Source organism: Planococcus citri, chromosome 1, assembly GCF_950023065.1.
Source record: "Planococcus citri chromosome 1, ihPlaCitr1.1, whole genome shotgun sequence".
NCBI lineage: Eukaryota > Metazoa > Arthropoda > Insecta > Hemiptera > Pseudococcidae > Planococcus > Planococcus citri.
This window is the reverse complement of record NC_088677.1, coordinates 5,058,539-5,086,443: the sequence shown is the minus strand read 5'-3', so window position 1 is coordinate 5,086,443 and position 27,905 is coordinate 5,058,539. Positions and strand designations below refer to the sequence as shown.

The 27,905-nt window shown below is 34.2% G+C and overlaps 1 protein-coding gene across 3 annotated transcripts in view; it reads right to left on the bottom strand.

Moving 5' to 3' along the window:
* LOC135845651 (uncharacterized) overlaps positions 1–27,905 on the bottom strand; it is a 216,707-nt gene that overhangs the window by 155,262 nt on the left and 33,540 nt on the right. For 2 of the 3 annotated variants that reach the window (XM_065364372.1, XM_065364381.1), the window contains exon 2: positions 17,307–17,420. In XM_065364372.1, the coding sequence (XP_065220444.1) occupies positions 17,307–17,403 (97 nt within the window). In that variant the 5' untranslated portion in view covers positions 17,404–17,420. The remainder of the gene's footprint in view (positions 1–17,306; positions 17,421–27,905) is intronic. The other variant, XM_065364390.1, reaches the window with a different exon arrangement.

Sequence of the window (27,905 nt, the reverse complement as noted above, 5' to 3'; positions counted from 1 at the left end):
GTTTCTTGAAGCAATGAGGTTTAGAATTATGTTTGTAGTGAATTACCTCGGCAAAACATTTTTTGCATATTAAAATATTATCTCGATCTTTGAAAAATTCTCGAGTATTTCCACAGTTTTGACACCTTTTGGATGGATAATACTCTTTTTTTGATACATTGCATATGAGACCAAATCTCTGTGAAGCTTCCTTCATAATCTCATAAGGAATGATTTTTTTCATTTCATTCAAATATGTATTCACATTTGTTTTCATCAAGTTTTCTCTCATTCTCAAATATAACATCAATATGCTTTCTGAAAATTGAAACTTGTCCATGTTTTTAAAATCATTCACAACTTCTGGAGAAAGAGCATCCTCAATGTTGTATGTTTTCACTCTTTGCTTAGATTCTTGAAATAATTGAATATTGTTCCTTAAAGTATTTGTTATAAAATTATCCAATTCTATAATAGAACTCATTTTATTATAGAAAACAATTCTTTTAACTAATGCATTTTTTTCCTAGATACCCAATCTTTCAATTCACATATGAAATCTTCTGATAGTTCTTGATTTTCTAAGATTTCTTTCCAATCTACTTTGTCTTTGAATTCTCTAATGAAATGTTCAGACAGTTTTTGACTCCATGAAATACATTCCCAGCATACTTGGTCTTTAAATTCTTTAATGAAATCTTCAGCCAGTTTTTGATGGCATGAAATCCAATGCCAATTTACTTGATCTTTGAATTCTCTAATGAAATGTTCAGACAGTTTTTGATGACCTGAAATCCAATGCCAATTTACACAATCTTTAAATTCCATGATGAAATCTTCTGATAGTTTTTGATAACGTGAAATTTCTTCCCAATTTACTTTGCCTTTGAATTCCCTTATGAAATTTTCTGATAGTTTTTGATAACGTGAAATTTCTTCCCAATTTACTTTGTCTTTGAATTCCCTAATGAAATCTTCTGACAGTTTTTGATGAACTGAAATTGCAAACCAATATACTTTGTCTTTGAATTCCCTAATGAAATCTTCTGACAGTTTTTGATGAACTGAAATTGCAAACCAATATACTTTGTCTTTGAATTCTCTGATTAAATTTTCTGATAGTTCCTGATTACTTGAAACATCATACCAATTTACATGAGAGAGTAATAATTTAAGATGCCCCTTTTCATTATTGATCATATTATTATTTTATAATAAGGAAAAAAAAATTTTAACCAAAGTTATTTATATTAGTGAAGAGAGAGTTTTCAAATGTGTGATAAAATTCTGTCTTTCTACTTCTAGTTTATAATGTCCCCAAGGTAAAGTTTCATTGTCAAATATACATCTCTTGTCATCAAATGGAGATAAACCTCTTTTATCTTGTTCAAATGTGTAAATATTATGATTTTTACTTTGTATAATTTTCTGCTTGAAACTCTTTGTTATTTTCTTCTCTAAGCATTCTTTATAATCATTATGGGTGATTTGATTTTTGATTACATGTTTCTTCACTCCTTTTGCTCTTTTCTTTTCATCTTCTTCAAATACTTTGATGGAGTACAATTTAGAAGCTAACCCTATGAATTCTTCAATACTTTTTCCTTTCATTTCATCTTTGAATTTACCAATAACTTTTTTATTAACTTGAGGAATACCATATATATTATTCTCAGGATAGTCTGATGTGTCAAATTCATCAATCATTCCTTTCATATCACTGTAAAAGTCTGGCGTTTTTATTGACAAAATTAATGAGTCTGTATCAGTATACAAAAGTTTAACATCATTTTTATATTCTCTCTTCAACCTATAATAGAAATCATACATCAATGTTTTTGAAATATCTAAAATAGAAACACCCACATAAATTGGTTGATTGAAATTGATGTGAGTTTTTTTCATGTGAACAGCTGCAAGATCTTCTGCAAAAAATGTTGATTTTACAAAATTTGGTTTTGAAACATACTTTGTATATTTTTTACCTTCACTAATCAATTTTATATCCACATGATTTCGCACATTCATCATTGTTCTACCAAACACCGAGTTATTCATCAATTTAAAAAAGTCTTTTTCAAATTCATTTTTTGCATTTTGTCTATGCTTTGTATTTTTATCAATATATACTTTCATCCAATCTGATTGGTTGAATTGAATAACTCTGTGAATTTTTTCCAATTTCAAACCTGCTTCAAGAGCCTGTCTAAGATTCAAATAATGTAAAACATATTTCTTCTTATCATATAATGTTGTGAATAATTTAGGAAGTCTATTTTCATCAATAATATTTTCTGCACAATAAGGTAGATCAGAATGATAATCATGTAATGTTTCTGGATAGCTTAAATCAACTTCAAACAGATATCCTTTGCTTTGGTTATCTCTCATTTTCAAAATTCTACTGTAAGTAAAATCGTTTGGATTTGCCCACCAAAACCCTCCATATGGTAAATGTTTACTCATAGCCCATCCATATAAATTATTTGCATCCAAATACTGAATGAATGTTGATTCTTTATTTTTATCAAATTTTTCACCCATGTACTTATGATTGGCTTTTTCATATCTATTTGAACATTGGGAAATTCCACCACGCTTGGCATTTTCAAACATGTACAACATGTCTACATCAGTTATCAATTCCAATTTTTGTTTTGTTGTTTTCAACATGCAATCCCAAGCAAATCCGGGGGTAGTATAATACCAAAGTGGATCTAACTTGTAAATTTCAAGTGCAGTTTTTCTGAAATTTTCAATCACATCTGCTAGCAAGAGTACATCAATTTTATTGTACAACATTGTAAACTCTTTTAGATTTTTAATGTTGAAATGTTCCCAAATTTTTTGAGCACGTAAAAATTCCTGTTCATCTACATGTTCATCATTCAAGGAGTTGTAGAAATTTCCCCTAGATGGTAACTCTTCCTCATCATATTTTTCTAATGAGTCCATATAATCGTAAGGGTAAGCCAATTTTTCAGCCAACAAATTGAACAATGAATCATTTCCAGGTGGTACTGTATTATCAAACCATTTCTTTAAATTTTTGAAATGACACATTTCCAAGTTTTTAGCCAATTTAGAAAGTGGTTCAGATAGAAATTTGTATGAATCTAAAAATCTAAGTTCTATTTTACCCTCTTTTCCTGAATAGTGTTGAAACTTTACAACTTTTGAGAAGCTGATGTAAGATTCCTCATTATTTGGAATTAGTTTTAAATTATCTGTAGTTCCAGCAAATTCTTTGACTAATAAGTGGGAATCATAACCAGAAAAGTTGTGAAACAAGACGGGTATGAAACTAGGTACATTGTAATTCAAGTTGCAAAGACTATGAGCTGCACCTCTATATTCACCTGTTATATGGTCATGATCCTGAACTTTCTTTTTATTTTTTTCTTCATCATCTAATTTCTCTTTCAAATCTAATTCTAATTTCTCTAGTCTATCAGTCAGTGTTTGATCATCATGATACTTTAAAATATTTGAAGTAATTTCTATTTCTTTTCTCAATTTATTAATATTTTTTTCCATCATAGGTGGGAAATCACTCAATTTTCTTTCACAAATATGACATATTGTTGCTTCTTTATATTCACATTTTTGTATATTGGTCAGTTTCTTCATTTTTTTACAATTATATATGTATTCATTAGCAATACGTACTGCATCTTCTGATAATTTTTCACACAATACTTGAGGGGTATTACTTCCAAAATATTCAAACATGTTCTCTGATATTTCTCCATTCTCATATAAAATGTAATAAACACAACTAATTGGTACGTGCTCTTGAATTTTTTGTGTTTTAGCATCTTCCTCTACTTTAGTTTTTTCAAGTTTTCTAAGTATACACTCAAAATCAGCTATTATTGTGAAAGGAATTTTCATTGATCGATTATAGTTTGTAAATTCACAAATGTTATCACTTTTAAGAGGAAGTTTTACTGCAACTGGATCATGTACTTTACAGCTTTCTCTATGTTCTAAATATTTAACTTCACTGTAAAAATGACAAAGGCACCTTTTGCACAAAAAATGTATTTTTTGAGTGTTTTTGGTTAATTGACTTTTAATCAATTTTGTTAGATCCTTAATCCAACAGTAGTGAGTATTTCTATCATTACTCTCTTCACATAAATACAATAAATCAACATGTTTTGTTTTCTCTTCTTTAGTAATATGTAAGGGATAAATTTTATAACGATCATCATGATGATAAACATTAATAGATAATCCACCTTCTACCAATTTCAATTCATTCACTTTATTTTCAAATTTCTCTATGTCTTTAATTTTCATCGGAAATTCAATATCTTTCAAAGCTTTATCAAAAGTTTTCTCATATGCTTTGTACTTTATTATTTCTTGTGGATTATCTTTTGCAGGATATAAACATGCTAAAAGTGACCATAAAAAGCATTTATTATCAGTATTTTTAACATTTATAATTGCTTTCTTATCTTTTAAAATTTTTGGAAGATCAATATAGGAACTTGCTCTAAGCGGGTCATATTTGTTTATATTTACTCTAAAACTATTGATTGATATTATTCGCCATGGACTACCTGTTAATTCATCAATGATATTTTCATGTCTATCAAGTACACTCTTCATTAAAGTTGAAATTCCATTTGTTAATTCACTTCTATTAGTAATTCTATCATTCTTAGTTTGCAAATGTTTGTATGCAATTTTTGTTTCATCTCGAGTGTCTACATAAGTTGCAGAAACACAAAAATTCACTTTAATACCACTATGCTTTTTCATCCATTCTTGAAGTAAAGAACTAACATGTTTTTTCATAAAATGTAAAAACTTTGACATATCTTTAATATCCCAGTTATTTTTCATATCAAATTGAGCATGTCTTGATTTAAAATTTTCATCCACAAATTCCCATTTGGGCAGAGGTAATGTTTTATTTGAGTGAAAATCGAGTAACCTTTCTACTATTTGATCTTTTCTCAACTGTTTATTAATATTGAAATTGTTATCCTGAATAAACTCAATCAATTTCTTTTTTGATAATTTCAACAATTTTTCTCTATCAATATTAATAGCCTTGATTTTATCTTTGTTCACTAACAAATCTGATTTTTTCATTTTATCAACATTTTTCATTCCATACCACTTCAATTCCGTCTTTAATTCTTTCACATTAATCTTGACTTCATTGTGTTTCTTTGTTTTTAAATGTCTGGCATAGTTCTTGTATGTAATTTTACACATACACTTCTCACATGTTCTTAAAGGTGCTTGGTTATCCATTTTATTATAGTTATTCATTTTATTATTGAAATTGATTTCTTTAACTAATGGATCAATTTCTAAAAGATGGTGTACTTCAAATGCAAAAAAATTCGTTCACAGTGGAAAAAATTCATTAGTTAAAAGAATCAGTTTCTATGATAAAGGTGTTGGTGTTTGTGTTACCGCTTTATTAGAGATAATGTTTTCTTTAACTAGTGGTATAATGGTAATGTTGTGATGAAATTTTTGCATTTGTTTGAAATGTTTAAGTTTTGAATGAATTTTTGCATTTCATTGAAATGTTTAAGTTTTGAATGAATTTTTGCATTTGTTTGAAATGTTTAAGTTTTGAAAGAATTTTTGCATTTGTTTGAAATGTTCAAGTTTTGATGAAATTTTTGCATTTCATTGAAATGTTTAAGTTTTGAATGAATTTTTGCATTTGTTTGAAATGTTTAGGTTTTGATGAAATTTTTGCATTTGTTTGAAATGTTCAAGTATTGCAAAAAATTTTGCATTTCATTTCAATATCTAAGTTTTGTAAATATTTTTGCATTTGATTGAATGAAAAACTATGTGAAGGTTTATGTGAAATTTTTCACATAAGTTTCCACATACTTTTGAATTTAAAAAGTATTGTAAGAATTCTTACTCCAGTGCCAGGAAATACATTTTATATCTACTCCTATACAAATTGATTCACCACTTCAATTCCCTCAATTTCCTCTATTTCAGGTGAGTTGTTCTCAGGCCAATTCACAATCATGATCTTTGTCTTTGTTTTATTTATAACTTATCAGCAAGCCATATTTTGCGCTAACCTCTTCCAGACATTTCATAAAATAAAACTGATCATATTTTTGACCCTTGAGGCAATGTGGTCTATGTCATCAGCGTAGCGAAGGTTTGACATTCATACACCTCTGGTTGACAATCCTCCCTACCAATCACCTGAGCCATCATCATTGGCGCTTTCTGCTACGATTAGCTGCAGCGTCTCATGAATTTAAAATTCACTGTACCTATAGATTGAACCCAAGCTGTGGGAGCAAATCTATTTTGGGATTGAAATTTATTCATTTTAGGATTGGATTTGTTTTGGGATTTGTTCTTCTAAATTTTCATTTTGGTTGCAGGATTTGTTTCAGCATTGAAATAATTGTTTATGTGTAATAGTGATGATAGGAATAACTAGGTTTAGGTGGAATAATGGTAATAACATCATGGGAATGCTAAGAATTATTCCTTAGAGAAGGAATAATTTCCTCTTCCAAACTAGCTCAATTCACAGAGAGTAGCCACCCTTCCTAACCACAATATTCATTTAAATCATGCAGTATATAAATAATATACTCAAGTGAACATTTTATGTCCCAAAAATAGATAAGGTAAGTGCAGCTAATCACGCCACGTTGGCAATTACGCCACTGCCGCAGTTCTCATAGTAAACGAGTAGATGGCGCCGTGTGACAATTTTTAGGTGATTGTACTGTTAAAGCCAAGGTAGGAAAACCAAAAATATCCCGGGACCGGATAATTTTCTGATCTGTGGCTCGCTTTTTCGTAAATTTGATGCCAAAAAAAACGTCATGTTAAATTGACCACAGTTTGGAAACGTGCTGTAATTTGTAATAAGGAGGGAAAAAATTTTGGAGATATGTTTCCTGTAGTAAATTTAATGACAATTTCAATGCGATAAACAGTTTTTTGTCATTTCTCAATGTAAGTATCAAAACGTTGAAAAATATACAAAAGTACCAATGTTGAAAATTACGCCACTTTAACAAAACTCTTTCAGGACTTTCACATATTTGACCAAAATGCTAAGAAATAATTTTTAGCGATGTTTTTATCAATAATTTTAAATAATTTTTTTTGGTGGTGGGGGGAGAGTGGCGGAATTACCTGTATATGTTGATGAATACACCACTTTGGTGAATAATTTTCAGAAATGGAGGGGTGTGATAGGGGGAGGGGTAATGGAAACATTTTTTTTAGGGAAAAGTAGCCAATAAGATGCCCAAAATGCCAAATGATTTTTACCAATGTTTTCATACATTTTAAATAGTTTTTTGGGGTGGTGGCGTAATTACCTGCACCTGTTGATAATTACGCCACTTTTGTAAAAATTTTTCAGGAGATTGGCGGTATTGGGGGAGGGGTAAGAAAAAAATTTTTTTCGTGAAAGGTAGCTAATAAGATGTACTTTGAGGTGGTTCATTCACATTTTTGCCAAAGATGCATTTTAACCCCACTAAATGACCTCAAACCTTAGGGTGGCGTAATTACCTGCACTTACCTTATATTACATAAAATGTTACAGGTAAGGAAATACTTTAGAAGTTACTTGCATTACAATAACCATTATTTGACTTGGGCAAAATCACCTACATCTAAGCCAAATGTATAGCATAATACTAAAGTTATGAGATAGACACTCATCAACAATTATGAAAAATATCAAGATTATAGGTATGCCTGATATGATTACGCCCTTCGTCGTTCTACCTACGTCCATGGTTCACATTAAATCCCCATGTCCTCAGCCAGATATTCTCAATTAAGGGCCGATTCCGCATACTTTATTGCATAAGCAGCAGGCAGAATCCTTGACTAAGATTCACACGTTGCAAGTTTACTTAATTCAAGTACATTCACTTTTAAGTACTTGATCATCTCTGATCAAATAAATTTTCTTGTATTTATTATTTTTCATCGTGAAATAGAATGGATAATCTGTCAATTAATTAAAAAATCAAGTTACTTGCGGTAGTTTGAATTGAATAAACTAGCAGCGTGTAAACCTTGCTTATCAGCATGCATCTTCAGATCTGGAGATCTACTGAACAGAATTAGATGAAATTTGAAATATATATACTTTGAAACAATTAAAAGAAAATGTCGGAAGCGATTTTCATTTGAATGAGTATTTTTCGCAGAATTTGAAATTGAAAATAAACGAAATTTGAACACTTTTCAATCATTGATAATTCCAAAACTATTCAAGTAATTAGAAATCCCATCCGACATTTTTTTCTAATTTCTTCATAGTATCTATATTTCAAATTTCATCGATTTTCGTCAGATAGATCTCGAGATCTCAACACTCGAAAATCAGGCGGACTGGGTATGCAATCGTGTATGCGGAATCGGCCCTTAACATAATAATTTTAGTGGTTAATCTAAACAGGGTAAGATCGAGGTAAAATCCCATTATAAAATGTACGTGTTAATCTACTCACCTGTGGGTCCCCTAATAATAGGCCAGAGTGTAGATTCTAGTTTTAGAAGCACTTTTGTAGGGTTGCCACTTCTCCCAGTCCAGATTCTGGTGAAGGGTCCAAGAAATGAAAAGATATATGTGAGGGCGCATACGGAAAGGGTCCATTCGACCAAAAAAAAAAAAAAGTTCTCTGAAATTGCTGTAGGAACTCTGTAAAGGGTTCCTACGACAATTTCAGAGAACTTTTTTTTTTTTTTTTTTTGGTCATAAGGACCCTTTCCGTATGCGCCCTCACATATAAGGAATCCCCCATTCGGGGGTTACATTAAACATTTGAGATAATTTTACGTTAGCCACCGAAGGTGGTATAAAATGATTAAGGAAATAGCACGACACATTCTATGTTAAACTGAATAAGGTCAAAGACAAGGCCTTGCCATCGTGAGTAGCAGAAGTTAAGTAAAGAGGCAAGCTTGACGATCTCAGAGAGATACCTCGAGTTTGCGAATCGTCCGAGACGTCATAGAGTTCAGACAATAGACATACTCAATTACTGTTGGGGTAGATGGAGAGGTGCCCAGGGGGATTGTATGATCGAAAGATCTAGAAGGATCGAAATAAGATGACCTCATGAGGTACATCTTCGAATTATTGCTTATGCAATATGTACTACATGGACTACCTATGGCAGTCAGGGCATATTTATCCCATTACATATGTTCTGTTCTGGGATGAATAGGTTCCAATTTTGGGATTTCCATTTCAACCAATTCTATGCCGAAATTGACCTATGGACCCTGCAAGGGGTCTAAAAAATGGGATGTTTTGACATGGGGAATATGATGGTGTAATTAGTTTAACGTTTTAAATGCATATTTTGCTCAATTTGTCTAGTAATTTTTATTATAATCTGAATGAATGATGATAAATGATGTAAAATGACAATTTATCAAAATAAGAATAGAGAGAAAAAAGCAAAAATAGAAATCGCAAAACCTCAACAATTTTGTTTTAGTTCTGGGATTGGTTTGGGTACAAAATTATAACAGTTCTGGGATTTTTTTGGTTTTTGGGATCAAGAAAAATAACAACTTTAGTTATGGGATCGGATTTGAATCGGGATTTAATCAGTTCCGGTTTTGGGATAGTTTAGGTCCCGTCGTCGATGTGGTTCCATATCCTTTACAGGACATTGGAAATTGCATTAAGTGGTACCCTAACAGGGTGAGGCGAATGCCTATATGCCACTGCGATTATTCTAGGGAATCGACATTTTTTGAGCTAACACGTAGTAGGTTCCTGTTGCTTTCTACACTATCTACAAAGTAGCTCATACATCGCTAGCCGGGTTTTTACAACCCTGAGTTCAGTAATCACCTCTACCTATAAGTGCCCAACCAGTTACAGCTTTTTGATACCGGCAACAGATTGCGTGCATTTCTGTTGCCTCTGCTGTTCTGATGCTCAGAGCTTAACGTGTAATAGATGTTAAATGCACTACAATGAATACATTACACATTAACGCCTGCGTCTCTAGCAGGATTTGAACCCACGATCTCTTGTTCAGAAAGCCGTGGCTCAACCCACTACGCCACCAAGCGTTAGTTTTGGTCCCACAGATCTGGATTAAACAGGATTGGGGATAGAATGCAGCCTTGCCTTACTCCTCTTTCTGGATGGAATTTCTCCAACGTTGTTTCTCTGTTGATTTGTACATTTGCCATGCTCCCCTCATACAATTGTTTTATCAGCCACACCAGAAGTATTGGCGCACCCACCAATTTTCTCCAAAACAGGTTGGGTAGGGACTAGAGTAAAAAAAACAACTTTTTCAAAAATGCTTTCTCTTTGAGAACCCATTTCCCCTCCAAATTCACCCCAGGTCTAAAAAAATTTCAGAGTAACTTCCTCTGAATTTGATCAAATTCCTCCAACATTTTATTTGTCATCCATCCTAAAGTACATGCTTGTAGGAAACGCTTTTTCAAACATCTCAACTTTTCAATTCAAATAGTCAAAAATGAAAACAATTTCACTCTGTAAAAAAAAAAAAAATAAATCAAAGACAAAAAAAAATATTCCCAACAAATGGTGAAACTAAAATCTGTTTTAATGTTCACGCGGATTAAATATCCACACCGAGCAGTGAAAAATTTCCACGTTTAATCCGTCCAATTTTTGTAATAAGACTGGGTTAAAATTAAAAGCAGAATTCCGGCATATTTTTAACATTATTCCGACACAATATAAGAATCGAAATTAGCATTCATCTACATCACAACAAAGTACCGGTAGGTAGGCTTTTTAGCAACCGTATGAAAAGTTGTGGAGTAATCTTAGACAGGCGACGACGACGATGAGGTAAAAACGAAAAAGCACGCTGTATGGAAATTTTCAGTTACGTACTTGTCAGATAAGAAGGCATTTTGTTTTTGTAAGGTAGGTAGAGGTACGTACGAGCAGCAACATTTCAAAGTTTACTTTGGGAAATAATTTGAATTTTCATCAGGTTTAAATGAGATTCTCAGTTTTCATTTTAACATAACGTAGCACAGTACATCACTATGTAGACCTGTACAGTGTACGGTGAGCGAAACTGCTAATGTGTCATGCACCGAGTCGAGTGGGTAGTCTTCTACATACAGTCACAAGGAAGAAGTGCTCCAAATATGTTATGTTGGTAGTGTATTTATGCGCTACGCAGACGAGACATTATTGAAAAATACACGTAGAAAAAATACCTATATGTATGTACGTAGGTGTACGAGAAAGTACATATATGCAAGCTAAACAGTAGGTATACATACACCACACACACGTAGGTACTGTAATATGTAATTTCGATGAAATAGCTCGATTTACAAAAGTTTCGCAGCTTGTAGCAGGTGTACGGACAAGTTTCGTCGAACGTTAAGTTTTCTCTGGTGCGAATTACCACAACATACAAATGTGACGCGGCGAATATTGATGACAGTTGTTTCTTTTCTGAGAGGCAGGATGCGAACTGCGAATACGTATATCGTAGGTAGGTAAAGGTATAGGTAATATAGGTATACGAGTCTGCGAATCGATGAAGCAATGATCCTCGAATGATTAAACGACATAAACAGGGGACAGCCACGACTAGGTAGCGTATAGCTGCGAGAGTTATGTGTGTATTCGCCCTTTGTGAGGTAGGTATAAAATATATATCGGCAGCACCATCCAGCAGCTCAGATGTGAGACGAAATTACGCCGCGGCGATATTAATAAAACCACGTGGTATATGGACTGTCATAATAATATATTCGATGGAAGTTTTAAAAACTCTCGTAATAATACGTTTTATGTGGGTTTAGCTGAGTGTTATGGCGACCGATCGCGATGAAAATAATGTCCCGGAGAGACTATACTTATTTGGACTTTTTTCTAGTAAGTTTATAGATTTTTTTTGGATTGTGCATGAATACTGTAATACAGATGTTCAATAGGAATTGGGAAATAGGGTCAGAATAGTTCGGTGCTGATTGACCTTGAACCAACGACAAATCTTAATAGGTGAAAACTAAAATTAAAAAGTATCAAAATATTAAAAAATCTGTCATAAAGTTCCAAAAATTGATCGAAAGGGTCACAAAGACAGTTAAACAGAAGTTTTAGGCGCTGAAGTTCATTTTGAGTCTAAATTTATGGATATTTTTCAAAAACTGGAGAATCCGAAAATCTGCTGGAGGCTCCAGGACGACTCAAAACTGTCACCAATTGACTCAGAAAAGTTGCAAAAAAGGTTTATGGGTACTGAATTTCATTTTGACCTGATTTACGAAATTTTTTTCGAACACTGGAGAATCCGCAAGTCTGCTGGAGGCTCCAGGACGACTCAAAACCATCGCCAATTGACTCAGAAAAGTTGCAAAAAAGGTTTCTGGATACTGAATTTCATTTTGACCTGACTTATGAACATTTTTTGGATTACTGGAGGATTCAAAGGTTTGCTGGAGGCTCCAGGACGACTCAAAACTGTCACCAATTGACTCAGAAAAGTTGCAAAAAAGGTTTATGGGTACTGAATTTCATTTTGACTTGATTTACGAAATTTTTTTCGAACACTGCAGAATCCGCAAGTCTGCTGGAGGCTCCAGGATGACTCAAAATCATCGCTAATTGACTCGGAAAAGTTTCGAAACAGGTTTATGGGTACTGAATTTCATTTTGACCTGATTTACGAGATTTTTTTCGAACACTGGAGAATCCGCAAGTCTGCTGGAGGCTCCAGGACGACTCAAAACCATCGCCAATTGACTCAGAAAAGTTGCAAAAAAGGTTTCTGGATACTGTGTTTCATTTTGACCAGATTCACGAAATTTTTTTTGAACACTGGAGAATCCGCAAGTCGGCTGGAGGCTCCAGAACTATTCAAAACCATCGCCAATTGATCTGAGAGGTTGAAAATAGGGTACAAACCAAATTTCATTCCTTTTTTTCACTCGTTCACGAACGATGAATTTGTCATTTTGCAAAAATAATTGCAGGAGAAGATTTTGGATTTGGACCGGTATCAACGAATTTGGAAACAAGTGCATGCCAACATTCTTCGAAAGAGTTACAAAGATACCTTAGTGAATCCGATTTCGTAAATGTTGAATTTAATTTTGACCCAATTTATGGACTTTTTTTTTCAAAAACTGGAGAGTCCATAAATCCACAGGAGGCTTCAGAATGACTCAAAACCATCACCGATTCGCTCGAAAAGTCGAAAAAAAGGGTTCAAACTGAATTTCTGCCTATTTTGTTCACTCGTTTGATGTAATACGGTGAATTTTTTTACTTTTTTCAAAAAAAAAAAATCGCTGGAGAAAATTTTGGATTCGAATTGGTACCAACGAATTTCAAAGATAAGTTATAAAATTGGTCGAAAGGGGCACAAAGACACTTAAACAGAGGTTTCATGGCGCGGAAGTTCATTTTGAGTCTAAATTTATGGATACATTTCAAAAACTGGAGAATTCAAAAATCCGCTGGAGGCTCCAGGTCGACTCAAAACCATCACCAATTGACTCAGAAAAGTTGCAAAAGAGGTTTCTGGATACTGAATTTCATTTTTACCTGACTTATGAAAATTTTTTGGAATACTAGTGGATCAGCAGGTTTGCTGGAGGCTCCAGAACTACTCAAAATCATCACCAATTGACTCAGAAAAGTTGCAAAAAAAGATTCATGCGTACTGAATTTCATTTTGACCTGATTTACAAAATTTTTTTCGAACACTGGAGAATCCGCAAGTCTGCTGGAGGCTCTAGAATAGTGGTCTGCACGAGCCGAGCTAAAAGCTCGCGAGCCGAGCCCGATACGAAACGAGTCGAGCCGAGCCGGGCCCGTCAGGCTCGTCGTTAGGCTCGCGAGCCTCCGTTCGTAACGGGTACTCAATGCTACACCGCTGTGACTACTCGTGTGAATTCCGGCAGCAACGGGAAAAACTTAATTGTGCGCATCATCAGGAGATGAAACCAACGGTTATTGTTGGGGGAGGGGGGTGGGGTGGGAGTGAAAAGAATAAAATTGCTGTTTTTGCTAAAAATGCATGGTTTAAAACGTTTTTTAATATAAATGAATTTTATCAAAAAATAACTTGAAGATGTGTAATCACGAAAAACGACGTTTTTATGCAACAAGTTTTAAATTTTGGTTTTAAAAATTTAGAATTTGAGAAATTAGTTTCATTTTAAAACTTTTTGTAGTTGAGAAAAAAATGTAGAAAGTTTTGATGCTGAAAGGTTTTGAAGAATATGAATGCTATATTGTAGTTCCGAGTGAAGCGAGAGTAGAACTTCATAATTTGAATACATACCTTCTTTTTAAGATTTCAATATTTGAAAAAAAAACAGAGATAGGACTACAGAAAGCGAGGACAGTACTTTTTGGTAATTCAGAATCGATAAAATGGAAAGTTCGAGGTTCAAACAGGTATTTTCCATGTGCAGTACAGTTTGAAAACAAAAAAACTGGATATACGTGATGTAGCGAGGGAAAAATCTATCAGAAATGTACAAAAATTCTACCTATCTTCAGTTTGGAAAATCAGTACAAAATGAATTTTTTAAAAACTTTTATTTTTAAGAATAGGTAAATGAACCAAAAAATATAAAAATTAAACAGACTGATAGTACTGATTGATACGTACGCATTTTGATTTTTCAAAAAAATTCCGCACGGGAACAGTACGTACGTGAAAGTGGAGGGGTAGTGACATTTCATTTACGGCAACGCGGCATTGTGTTGCGTTGGTCAGGTCACAACAATGCCTATTGTTGGAAAAACCATCCCGTTGCGTGTCGTCAACGTTGCAACGAAATTTATCCGAAGCGTAAAAAAATTCATGTTAGGTCGGGCTCGGCTCGAGCTCGTCGGGCCCGTTTCAGGCTCGCGAGCCGAGCCGGGCTTTTTGCTCGAGAACTCGAGCCGAGCCGGGTAGGCTCGCGAGCTTGCCCGGCTCGTGCTGAACACTACTCTAGAACTACTCAAAATCATCACCAATTGACTCAGAAAAGTTGCAAAAAAAGATTCATGGGTACTGAATTTCATTTTGACCTAATTTACGAAATTTTTTTCGAACAGTGGAGAATCCGCAAGTCTGCTGGAGGCTCCAGGATGACTCAAAATCATCACCAATTGACTCAGAAAAGTTGCAAAAAAAGGTTTATGGGTACTGAATTTCATTTTGACTTGATTTACGAAATTTTTTTCGAACACTGCAGAATCCGTAAGTCTGCTGGAGGCTCCAGAACTACTCAAAACCATCACCAATTGATCTGAGAGGTTGAAAATAGGGTATAAACCAAGTTTCACTCCTTTTTGTTTACTCGTTCAAAAACATGAATTTTTTTTTAGATGTGCAATTCTGTTCGGTAAAAATTTTATGGAAATTTTGACCATTGAATAATCTGTTGAAGGCTCCAGTAATTTCCAAAGTGTTGCTGGAGGCTCCAAAACGACTTGAAATTTACCTGCAGTCGATTTCATAGCGTATAGAAATTAGTTTTCAGAATGAATTTAGGCTTTATAACTTCATTTGATAAAATTTTGTGGGAATTTCTAGTTCCAAAAATCTACTGGAGGCTCCAAAATAACTTGAACCCGTTAGCGGTCGACTTAATAATGTGTTTAAGTTTGAGTGAAGCGTGAATTTTGGATTTCCAACTTCACGTGATGAAATTTGGTGGAAATTTCAAGTTTCAAAAATCTGCTGGAGGCTCCAAGAATTATCAAAACGCTGCAGGAAGCTCAAAAATGATTTGAACCCATCTGCAATCAACTTGATAGCGTGTTGAAGTTGGAATGTGGAGTAAATTATAATTTTATGGAAATTTTAAGCATTGAAAAATCAGCTGGAGGCTCCATGAATTTTCAAAAAGTCGCTGGAGGTTCCAAAATGACTTGAAATCTACATGCAGTCGACTTCATAGCATATTGAGATTAGTTTTCAGAATAAATTCAGGCTTTACAACTCCATATGATGAAATTTTGTGGAAATTTCCAGTTTCAAAAATCTACTGGAGGCTCCAAAATGACTTGAACCCATCAGCAGTCGACTTAATGATGTGTTCGAGTTGGAATGCAGCGTGAAGTTTGGATTTTCAGCTCCTTTTGATGAAATTTTATGGACATTTCACGTTTTAAAAATCTGCTGGAGGCTCCAGAACAGCTCAAAACGGGTTGAAACCGATTCTAATCGATTTTGAACGTCGAAATATGGGCACACCCCAAATTTTAGCTCTTTAGGTCAATTTGGTAAAATTTTGGTTTCTTCTCATTTTTGGCTTTTTGATTTTAAAAACCAGAAGTCTCGCTTTCGACTAAGTAATAAATTTCCAAAAAAGCATCGTTTTTGTCGAAATTGTCAATGTCTTGCTTCTTATCGACATTTTACAAAAAACACACTTTTATACCAAAACTTATAAAAAATCTAAATTTTCATTTTTGAAAAAAAAAATTTTTTTGACAAATTGAGTAAAATGGAGCGTTTTTTTTGGCAAAAAAGCAAGACTTTTGAGCAATTTTTGGGGGAAAAACTTTTAATTTTTAGCAATTTTTAGCAAAAAAGTGAGATTATCGGGCAATTTCTGGCATTTTTAGGTGAAAAATCAAGATTTTTTTACAGCAATGTGATACAAAGGGAGGATTTTCGTCAACTTCTAGCCAAAAGTGATACTTTTTTTGCAATTTTCATCAAAAAAGTGAGTAAAATAGTATTTTTGGCAGTTTCAACTTTCAAAAATCTGCAAGAGGCTCCAGAACTGAACAAAATGGTTTGAAACTGTTACTAATGGACTTCGCGGCGCTGAAAAATGTGAAAAGTGTCGAATTTCAACTTTTCAAATCATTTTGGTAAAATTTTGATTTTTTTTCAATTTTTTGGTCCTTTGATTTTTAAAAATTCGCCTAAATTTTAAAAAAGCACTAAATTTTACAAAATTGACCAAGAAGGGTGGAATTTGGTATGTTCTTTATCGTCCATCCCGCTCACCTTTCAACGAAACGATTTGAAATTGATCAACGGAGGGGAGGAAAGGAGAGGAAGCCGTTTTATTATGTTCGAGATTTCCACTTGTCCCTATTTTAAAATGATTCACTCAATCAATCAATTAATCAAGATATGCTCTTTTTAAAAAAATCCACGCTTTAAAAAAGTCATAAAAAATTGAAAAACCAACTTCGATTGCTCGAAATTTAATTTTATGGTTTTTCAATTAGCCAAATATCAGTTCAATCGGATTAGTTGCGATGTAAAATTTCCATACTTTTAAATCACCTTAAAAATTATCAAATAAGTAGCTCATGCTGTAAGCTTGAAAATACAATAGGTACCTACTCTTAAGTCTAGTAAACTCACTCGTCTGTGTATTCCGAAGTGAACCACCTTGCAATATGAACTCTAACTGTAGACCAGGTTGCCGTTTATTAAGCATACAACACCGAACGAAAACTGCAACATACAAAAAGCAAAGCAAATTTATTACCAATGTACTAAGTGTACATGAGAGACAATAAGAACAACGACAATACTATTACGAGTATATCGAGTAAACTATACATATAGAAACGTGTTCATTTGGCTCGAGTAAGCAACCTGATTAACATAAACGCGCAACTTCCATACATACTCTTTACTTACACCATTTCAACTTATATAGATACAACGATTGCAAAAAGCAATCCCCTTCGAAGGAATCTACAACCAAACTACCCATTTAAAAAGTATACGTAGTACGCGTTGCAAAACACAGCTATAGTTTAGTTTCGTCGAAGCCCGAATTTTCCGCAACCCCATATTAAATGTTTTGGGCAACTTTTCAACAAACCGTTACCAAAATTGAACCACGAAACGTTGCCTTTCGATAGTACATATCAACCCTATATATATATATGTATCACGTTGTATAATTACTCGAATACTACGAAAAGGAAGTTCCCTATGGAGTCGAGCTTTAAGGAAATCTTTCATTTCATTGTAAGTCTAGGTACTACACTACTTAGGGTGATTGGAAGTGGTTTGTTGCACGAGGAAAGCCGAAATAGGCAATTTTTAACACATCTTTGCGAGGCTAATGCAGATTTATCGAAATGAAGGCGTGCAAGTTGTTGTATCGAGGGGCAGTATATCCCAAATGGCACAAATAATTTTGGACCGGACAAAGAGGAATCGAAAGAGAACCACAAGGTATTTCACTAGCCAAAATTTCATGTACTAACGAGTATTTTTCGATTTTTGGTGAATTTTTGAAAATTAAATTTCAGCCAAAAATGAAGAAAAAAATCAAAATTTTAGCAAATTGACCTACTAATAGAAAGCTGAAAGGTTTATACTTTATACCCAATTTTCGACTTGCCGAGGCGGTTGGTGATGGTTTTGAACCGTTCTGGAGCCTCCAGCGGATTTTAGATTTCTTCAGTTTTCGAAATAAACGCTGTAAATAACTCTGGAGAAAATTTGAAATTCATTTTTCGATTTTTGGCGAATTTTTGGGTTAAAAATTCAGTCAATTTTCCATGAAAAAAAAAATCAAAATGTAATCAAATTAACACAGAAAGCTGAAATTTGATTTATAGCCTATTTTCAATCTGTCGAGTCGATTGACGATAGGTTCGAGCCGTCCTGGAGCCTCCAGCGGATTTTTGGATTCTCCAGTTTTTGAAAAATATCCATAAATGGAGCCAAACTGAAATTAAGCACCTATATAACCTCGGTTCAACTATCTTTGTGACCCTTTCGACCGATTTCGAAACTTTTTGAAATTCTTTGGTAGCGGTTCGAATCCGAAATTTTCTCCAGCGATTATTTTTGAAATTCTGGAGGCTCCAGTTGACTTTTGGATTCTCCAGTTTTTGAAAAAATTCCACAAATACGGTCAAAATGAAATTCAACGCTTACGAACTCGGGTTCTCTATCTTTGTACATACCTCTTTCGAACACTTTTGGCACTCATTTTTAAAATTCGTTAATCCCGATCTCAATCCAAAATTTTCTCCAGCAATTATTAATGAAAAAAAAAAAATTCATAGTTCGTGAACGAGTTAAAAAAAAGAGATGAAATTTGATTTGTAGCACATTTTCAACCTCTCGAGTCAATTGGTGATGGTTTTGAGTCGTCCTGGAGCCTCCAGCAGACTTTCGGATTCTCCAGTGCTCGAAAAAATGTCAAAAATCGGGTCAAAATGAAATTCGGTACCCATAAAGCTTTTTTGCAACTTTTCTGAGTCCATTGGCGATGATTTTGAGTTGTCCTGGAGCCTCCAGCAGATCTAAAGATTTTCCAGTTTTCGAAAAAATTCCACAAATTCGGTCAAAATGAAATTCAACACTTACGAACTCGAATTAATCATCTTGTAACTCTATAGAACAATTTGGGCACTTTTTTTAAAATTCGTTGATACCGGTCCAAATCCAAAATCTTCTCCAGCAATTATTTTCGCAAGAGATGAAAAATTATAGTTCGTGAACGAGAGAACAAAATGCAGTGAAATTTGGTTCGTACCCTATTTTCATCCTCTCGAGTCAAATGGTGATGGTTTTGAGTAGTTCTGGAGCCTCCAGCAGACTTTCGGATTCTCCAGTGCTCGAAAAAAATTCCGTAAATCAGGTCAAAATGAAATTCAGTACCCATAAATATTTTCTGCAACTTCTCTGATTCAATTAGTGGTGATTTTTGAGTCAACCTGGAGCCTCCAGCAGATTTACAGGTTTTCCAGTTTTCAAAAAAATTCCACAAATTCGGTCAACATGAAATTCAACACTTACGAACTCGGATCAATCGTCTTGTAGTTCTATCGAACAATTTTGACACTCATTTTTAAAATTTGTTGATACTAATCCAAATCCAAAATTTTCTCCAGCAAGTATTTTTGAAAAAAATGAAACATTCATAGTTCGGGAACAAGTAAACAAAAAGGGCTGAAATTTGGTTTATACCTTATTTTCAACCTTTCGAGTCAATTTGTAATGGTTTTGAGTAGTTCTGGACCCTCCAGCAGATTATTCAATGCTCAAAATTTCCATAAAATTTTACCAAACAGAGTTGGAAATACAAAATTTACTCTGCAATCCAATTTCAACTAGCTATCAAGTTGACTGCCAGTGAGTTCAAGTTATTTTGGAGTAAAAAAAATCGTCGTTCTCGAACGAGTGAACTAAAACGAGTGAAATTTGGTTTGTAGCACATTTTCATCCTCTCGAGTCAGTTGGTAATGGTTTTGAGTAGTTCTGGAGCCTCCAGCAGTCCTGGGGGTCCTACAAGTGTTCCAAAAAATTTTCATAGGGTGGGTCAAAATAAAATTTAGTACCCATAAACCTTTCTTAAAATTTTTCCGAGTCAATGAAATTCAACGCGTAAAACCTCAGTTTAATCTTCTTTGTGACCCTTCCCGACCAATTTTGGAACTTATTTTTGAAATTGGTTGATGCCTGTACAAATCCGAAATTTTCTCCAGCGATTATTTTTGAAAAAAGTGAAAAGTTCACCAGTACATAAATGAGTAAACGAAAAAAGCTAAAATTCAGTTTGAACCCTATTTTTGACTTTCCGAGCGAATCGGTGATGGTCGTAAGACATTCAGGAGCCTCCGGCGGATTTTTGGATTCTCCAGCGCAGCTGTCGAAAAAATTCCATATTAAATAGGGTCAAAATGAAATTCAAAACTTGCCAACTTGGATTCACTATCTTTGTAACTCTTTTGAAAAATGTTGGTACTTATTTTAAAATTTTTTTTGATACTGGTCTAAATCCAAAATTTTCTCCAGCAATTATTTTTGAAAAAGATAGAAAATTCATCCTTCGCGAACGAGTAAACAAAAAGTGCTAAAATTTGTTTTGTATCTTATGTTCAACCTCTCGAGTCAAAGGATGATGGTTGTGAATAGTTCTGGAGCCTCCAGTAGATTTTCGGATTCTCCAGTGCTCGAAAAAAATTTCGTAAATCAGATCAAAATGAAATTCAGTACCCGTCAACCTTTTTTGCAACTTTTCTGAGTTAATTGGCAATGGTTTTGAGTCGTCCTGGAGCCTCCAGCAGACTTGCGGATTCTCCAGTGCTCGAAAAAAATTTCGTAAATCAGGTCAAAATGAAATTCAGTACTGATAAACCTTTTCTGCAACTTCTCGGATTCAATTAGTGGTGAATTTTGAGTCAACCTGGAGCCTCCAGTGGATTTTTGGATTCTCCAGTTTTTGAAAAATTCACACAAATAGAGTCAGCATGAAATTCAGCGCCTATAAACTTCGGTCAAGTTTCTTTGTGAACCTTATGACCGAATTTGGAACTTTTTGAAATCCGTTGGTACCGGTTTGAATCCGACATTTTCTCCAGCAATTATTTTTGAAAAAAATGAAACGTTCATAGTTCGGGAACGAGTAAACAAAAACGGCTGAAATTTGGTTTGTAACTTATTTGCAACTTTTCTGAGTCAATTGGTGATGATTTTGAGTCGTCCTGGAGCCTCCAGCAGACTTGCGGATTCTCCAGTGCTCGAAAAAAATTTCGTAAATCAGGTCAATGTGATATTCAGTACCCATAAACCTTTTCTGCAACTTCTCGGATTCAATTAGTGGTGATTTTTGAGTCAACCTGGAGCCTCCATCGGATTTTTGGATTCTCCAGTTTTCGAATAATACTCATAAATAGAGTAAACATGAAATTCAGCTCCTATAAACTCGGTTTAACTGTCTTTGTTACCCATTCAAGCAAATCGGGAACTTTTTGAAATTCGTTGGTATTGGTTTAAATTTGAAATTTTCTCCAGCGATCATTTTTGAAAAAAGTGAAACATTCATTGTACACAAAAGAATGCACGAAAAAGGCTGAAATTCAGTTCGGGCCTTATTTTCAACTTCCCGAGCTCATTCGTGACGGTTTTGAGTCATTTTGGAGTCTCCGTTGAATTTTTGGATTCTCCAGTTTTCGAAAAAATTCCATAAATAGGGTCAAAATGAAATTCAACACTTACGAACTCGGGTTCACTATCTTTGTAGCTCTTTCGAACAATTTTGTCATTTATTTTCAAAATTCGTTGATTCTGGTCCAAATCCAAAATTTTCTCCAGCAATTATTTTTGAATAAGATGAAAAATTCATCGTTCGTGAACGAGTACACAAAAAGAGTTGAAATTTGGTTTGTACCCTATTTTCAAACTCTCGATTCAATTGGTGAGATGGTTTTGAGTAGTGCTGAAGCCTCCAGCAGACTTCCGGATTCTCCAGTGCTCGAAAAAAATTTCTTAAACGAGGTCAAAACGAAATCCAGTACCCATAAACTTTTTTTTGCAACTTTTCTTAGTCCAGTGGCGATGATTTTGAGTTGTCCTGGAGCCTCCAGCAGATCTACAGATTTTCCAATTTTCGAAAAAATTCCATAAACGGGGTCAAAATAAGATTCAGCATGCATGAACCTTTTTTTCAACTTTTCTGAGTACATTGGCGATGATTTTGAGTCGTCCTGGAGACTCCAGCAGATCTACAGATTTTCCATTTTTCAAAAAAATTCCATAAAGGAACGAGATCAAAATAAAATTCAGCATCCATGAACCTTTTTGCAACCTTTCTGAGCCAATTAGTGATGATTTTGAGCTGAACTTCATTTTTATTTTTAATTACAGATTTTTTTTTCGAAAACTAGAGAATGTGAAAATCTGCTGGAGGCTCCAAATTGTCTCGAAACTGTCATCAATCGACTTGGGAGGTCAAAAATAATGTGTACATCTAATTTTCGTTTGTTTTTTTTCAATCAGTCAATCGTGAATCGCGAATTTTTCATTTTTTTAAAAAATTGCTGGAGAACATTTTGAATTGAAACCTTCACAATCGAATTCCGAAATCGATCGAAAAGGTTACAAAGACAATAAACTCAAGTTTATAATTAATTATTCCAAAATATCGAACGGCATTGTTTCCCCAATTTTCTGCTCATTTTTACTAATTCTAAGAAAGCCAAAAAAAGTGACAAGTTTAGGGCTATTTTCGTCGTTTTTTTTTTCAAATTGGCAATATTGGCTTAAAAATTGGCTCCACTGAGTCCCAAGATATTTCCCCAGTTTCAGATAAATGATATCTTTCAATGTTTTGGCGTCATTAATGAGTAATATTATTTGAAAAAGAAAAATTTTCACAAGGTGTTTGGGTACCTAATTAAAATATGTACGTACCTACCTACTGTAATTTTTCCAGAATTGGTAACGATTTTTAATTCATTTCAGAGGCTGCATCGGTTTTCACTTTAAATAGTCTAAGAAAAGTTTTAATTTCGGTGAATTTCCATCAACTTCGCTCGAGATTTTCACATCGCGATCTCGTAACTAAATGTCCGCAGCAATTTGCATTTTAACGTCATTTTTTAAAATCCAATTTACTCGAACTGTATACGATCGATTTTCACGGAAACCTCCCAAAACGCCAATTTTAAGAACAAAATGTACGTATTCAAAGTGCGGTTTCTCTTCAAAACTCGACATTTCGTTTCTTTGTTTTTGACACGGGTTCCATCTCATTCTCATTCAGTCAGCTTATATTTAAACTCGACTCTCGAGCCGAGAATCAAAAAACAAAAAAAAACACACACACACGCACCTTACACAATCTTCAGGTGATCCATTTTTTCCCTTCATAATTTGAATGAAAAAGACGAATAAGAAAAAAAAAGAAAGAAAACCTTTCCGTTTCTTTTTTTCTTTTCTCATAATAAACGCTTCAGCAACTCTTTCAGAACACGTGTTATTTCCAGCGAACGAATTTTCACGCGAGCATTTTAGTAATTGATTCGAGTTTTTCCATTATCGATAAACATATATACCCACGAGTCGGGAGTCGACAAAAGAAAGGGAGAAAATTGAAAGAACCGCAGACGTTTAATTTGTCGCGTTACGAGACAAATCTAATTTTTCGCCTATCGCGTTCTTCGTGTAACATTATCACACCGCTGCGGTGCAAAAATCGTTTTATGGAAAACCCCAACTGTCACATATAAAAATACTGCGAGCGTGAAATAAAAAGGCGCGGAGAAAAATTTCATACAAAGTAAACGCGTGTAAGAAGAAGAAGAAGAAGAAGAAGAGAAAAAAAAATGAAAAATAAACAACGCCGTGCAAACATTTTAGTCTCATTAAATAAAACTACATTGTCGGCCACTGGTAGCGTTTTCTTGTTAAATTATCTCCACTCAAAACTCAATTTACCTTTACACGTTTGTCAAAAGTAGAACGTAAATTTTATTCAAAATGTAATCGTACAACGAAATACCTACTCGTGTAGTATAGCGAAGGAAAAAAGGCAACTTTATCTCTGGCAATTGCCAAGCAATATACGACAATCGATAAATAAAACTCACAACCCAAATAAACGTCTCGAACAGAAACCAAAAAAAAAAAATAAAAATAAAAATAATGATCGTAAATTTTTATAAGCTCGATATTTTTACGACAAGTAGGTACCTACGTACAACTACAGCGTGAAATTTTCATCGCTAAATTTACTACAGAGTGTATAAGGTACCTAATTTGTGTTTATACACCTTGGCAAACAATTAATTACTTCGATCGTGATAAGCAACGTGTTAATCGACATTTTTGTAATTACTCGTACTTCGTTCGAGTTCTCTTTTTTCTCGATTTAAATCTAATTCGTGCAATGTACCTAGAGGTTTTTTTGTATATGTTTTGTTTTTGTTTCGATAATAAACCGCCTACACTTTTTCTTTCAAGTTACTCGAAATACGACAAAAGCCATGTTTGTCTAGGCAAACTTGGCTAATGTAAAGTTGAAAGTTTTTTTCCCTTTTATAAATTCTTCCTTCTTCGATACTTACAGAACATCCGTTACGCTGTATAAATTAAAGCCAAAGTTCACGAGTTCGTTTATTGCCTTCGAAACTCTAACAACAGTTCGTTCATCAAGTTGATTCCTTTCTACTTTATCGTTGGGGTTTCTCTAAAAGTACACGGTTTAACATTTTTGCAATCGAAGCGAACTTCAATTCGAGTTAATTCAATTCTTAAGAGTTAAAAGGTGTTGAAAGGGAAATTTTTCCAAATACTTACGTATAGGTTTTGGGGTAAAAATACAGTCCATATATGAGTCGACATTTTTCAAAAATTTCCGAATTCTTCAGTTTTCAAAAAAAAAAAAAAACAAAAAAAACTGTAAATGTGGTCAAAAAAATTCGACGCTTATAAACATGGGTTTCGTTGTGACCTTTTCAATCGATTCCGAAATTCATTTATTGTTCCGGTTTCAATTTAAAATATTCTCCAGAAATTTTAATTGATTGAAAAAAAAAACTAAAATTTGATGTACACCTTATTTTTGACCTCCAAAGTCGATTGATGATAGTTTCGAGCCCTTCTGGAGCCTCCAGCAGATTTTCACTTTCTCTAGTACTCGAAAAAAAAAACTTAAATTAAAAATAAAAATGAAGTTCAGTCCGAAATCACCACTAGTTGACTAAAAAAAGGTTCATGAATGCTGAATTTTACTTTGACTCAGTTTATGAAATTTTTCGAAAACTGGAAAATCTGTAGATCTGCTGGAGGCTCCAGGACGACTCAAAATCATCGCCAATGTACTCAGAAAATTTAAAAAACAGGTTCATGGATGCCGAATCTTATTTTGACCCAGTTTATGGAATTTTTTCGAGCACTGGAGAATCCGCAAGTCTGCTGGAGGCTCCAGGAAGACTAAAAACCATCTCCAATTGACTCGGGTACTGAATTTCGTTTTGACCTGATTTACGAAATTTTTTTCCAGCACTGGTGAGTTCGCAAATCTGCTGGAGGCTCCAGGACGACTCAAAATTCAGCACTAATTGAATCTGAGAAGTTGCAGAAAAGGTTTATGCGTACTGAATTTCGTTTTGACCTGATTTACGGAATTTTTTCGAAAACTGGACAATCCACAAAATCGCTGGAGGCTCCAGCACTACTCAAAACCATCGCACCAATTGAATCGACAGGTTGAGAACCGGGTACAAACCAAATTTCAGCTCTTTTTGTGTACTCGTTCACGAACGATGAATTTTTCATTTTTTTTCAAAAATAATTTGCTGGAGAAAATTTTGGATTTGGACCAGAATCAACGAATTTTGAAAATAAGTGTCAAAATTGTTCGGAAGAGCTGCGAAGATAGTGAACCCGAGTTCGTAAGTGTTGAATTTGATTTTGACCCAATTTATGGAATTTTTTCAAAACCTGGAGAATCCAAAAATCCACTGGAGACTCCAGAATGACTCAAAACCGTCACCAATGGACTCGGGAAGTCGAAAATAGTGCTCGGACTGAATTTCAGCTTTTTTCGTTCACTCGTTTGTGTACGATGAATTTTTCACTTTCTTCAAAAATAATCGCTGGAGAAAATTTCGGATTTAAACCGGTATCAATGAACTTCAATAAGCTCCAAATTCGGTTGAACAGGTCACAAAAACAGTTAAATCTAGTTTATGGGCGCTGAATATCGTTTTGACTCTATTTATGGGATTTTTCCGAAAACTGGAGAATCCAAAAATCCGCTGGAGGCTCCAGGTTGACTCAAAAATCACCACTAATTAACTCGGAGAAGTTGCAGAAAAGGTTTATGGGTATTGAATTTCATCTAGACCTGTTTTACGAAATTTTTTTCGTGCACTGGAGAATCCGTAAGTCCGCTGGAGGCTCCAGAACTACTCAAAACCGTCACCTATCGACTCGAGAAGTTGAAAATGTACTATAAGCCAAATTTCAGCCTTTTTTGTTCACTCGTTCACGAACTACGAGTTTTTTATTTTTTTCAAAAATAATTGCTGGAGAAAATTTTGGATTTATTGGACCAGACAATATCAAGGAATTTTAAAAATAAGTGCCAAATTCTTTGATAGAGCTACAAGATGATTAATCCGAGTTCGTACGTGTTGAATTTAACTTTGACCGTATTTGTGGATTTTTTTTTTGGAAAACTGGAAAATCTGTAGATCTGCTGGAGGCTCCAAGACAACTCAAAATCATCGCCAATGGAATAAGAAAAGTTGTAAGAAAGGTTTATGGGTACTAAATTTTATTTCGACCTGATTTACGAAATTTTTTCGAGCACTGGAGAATCCGCAAGTCTGCTGGAGGCTCCAGAACGACTCCAAACCATCACCAATTGACTCGAGAGGTTAAAAATGTGCTACAAAACAAATTTCTGCCCTTTTTGTTTACTCGTTCGTGAACTATGAATTTTTTATTTTTTTCAAAAATAATTGCTGGAGAAAATTTTGGATTTGGACCAATCAGTATCAACGAATTTTAAAAATAAGTGCAAAAATTCTTTGATAGAGCTACAAGATGATTAATCCGAGTTCGTACGTGTTGAATTTCACTTTGACCGTATTTGCGGATTTTTTTTGGAAAACTGGAAAATCTGTAGATCTGCTGGAGTCTCCACCACGACTCAAAATCACCGCCAATGGACTCAAAAAAGTTGTAAAAAAGCTTTATGGGTACTGAATTTCAGTTTGACGTGATTTACGAAATTTTTTTCGAGCACTGGAGAAACCGCAAGTCTGCTGGAGGCTCCAGATCTACTCAAAACCATCACTAATTGAGTCGAGAGGTTGAAAATTGGGTCCAAACCAAATTTCAGCCCTTTTTGTTCACTCGTTCGCAAACTATAAATTTTTTATTTTTTTCAAAAATAATTGCTGGAGAAAATTTTGGATTTGGAGCAGTCAGAATCAACAAATTTTAGAAATAAGTGCCAACATTTTTCGAAAGAGTTACAAAGATAGGAATTCGAGTTCGTAAGAGTGTTGAATTTCATTTTCAGAGTGGGTATTTTTCCCCTATATCAGTCGGAAAATGTTCAGACGGATGCCCCAAGCTGCCCCCCTTGCCGAAGATTTTTTGAAAATAATTTTTCACTGTGCGAAAATAAAATTGAAAAAGTTCGCAAAAATTGTTGAAAATTGAATAAATTAT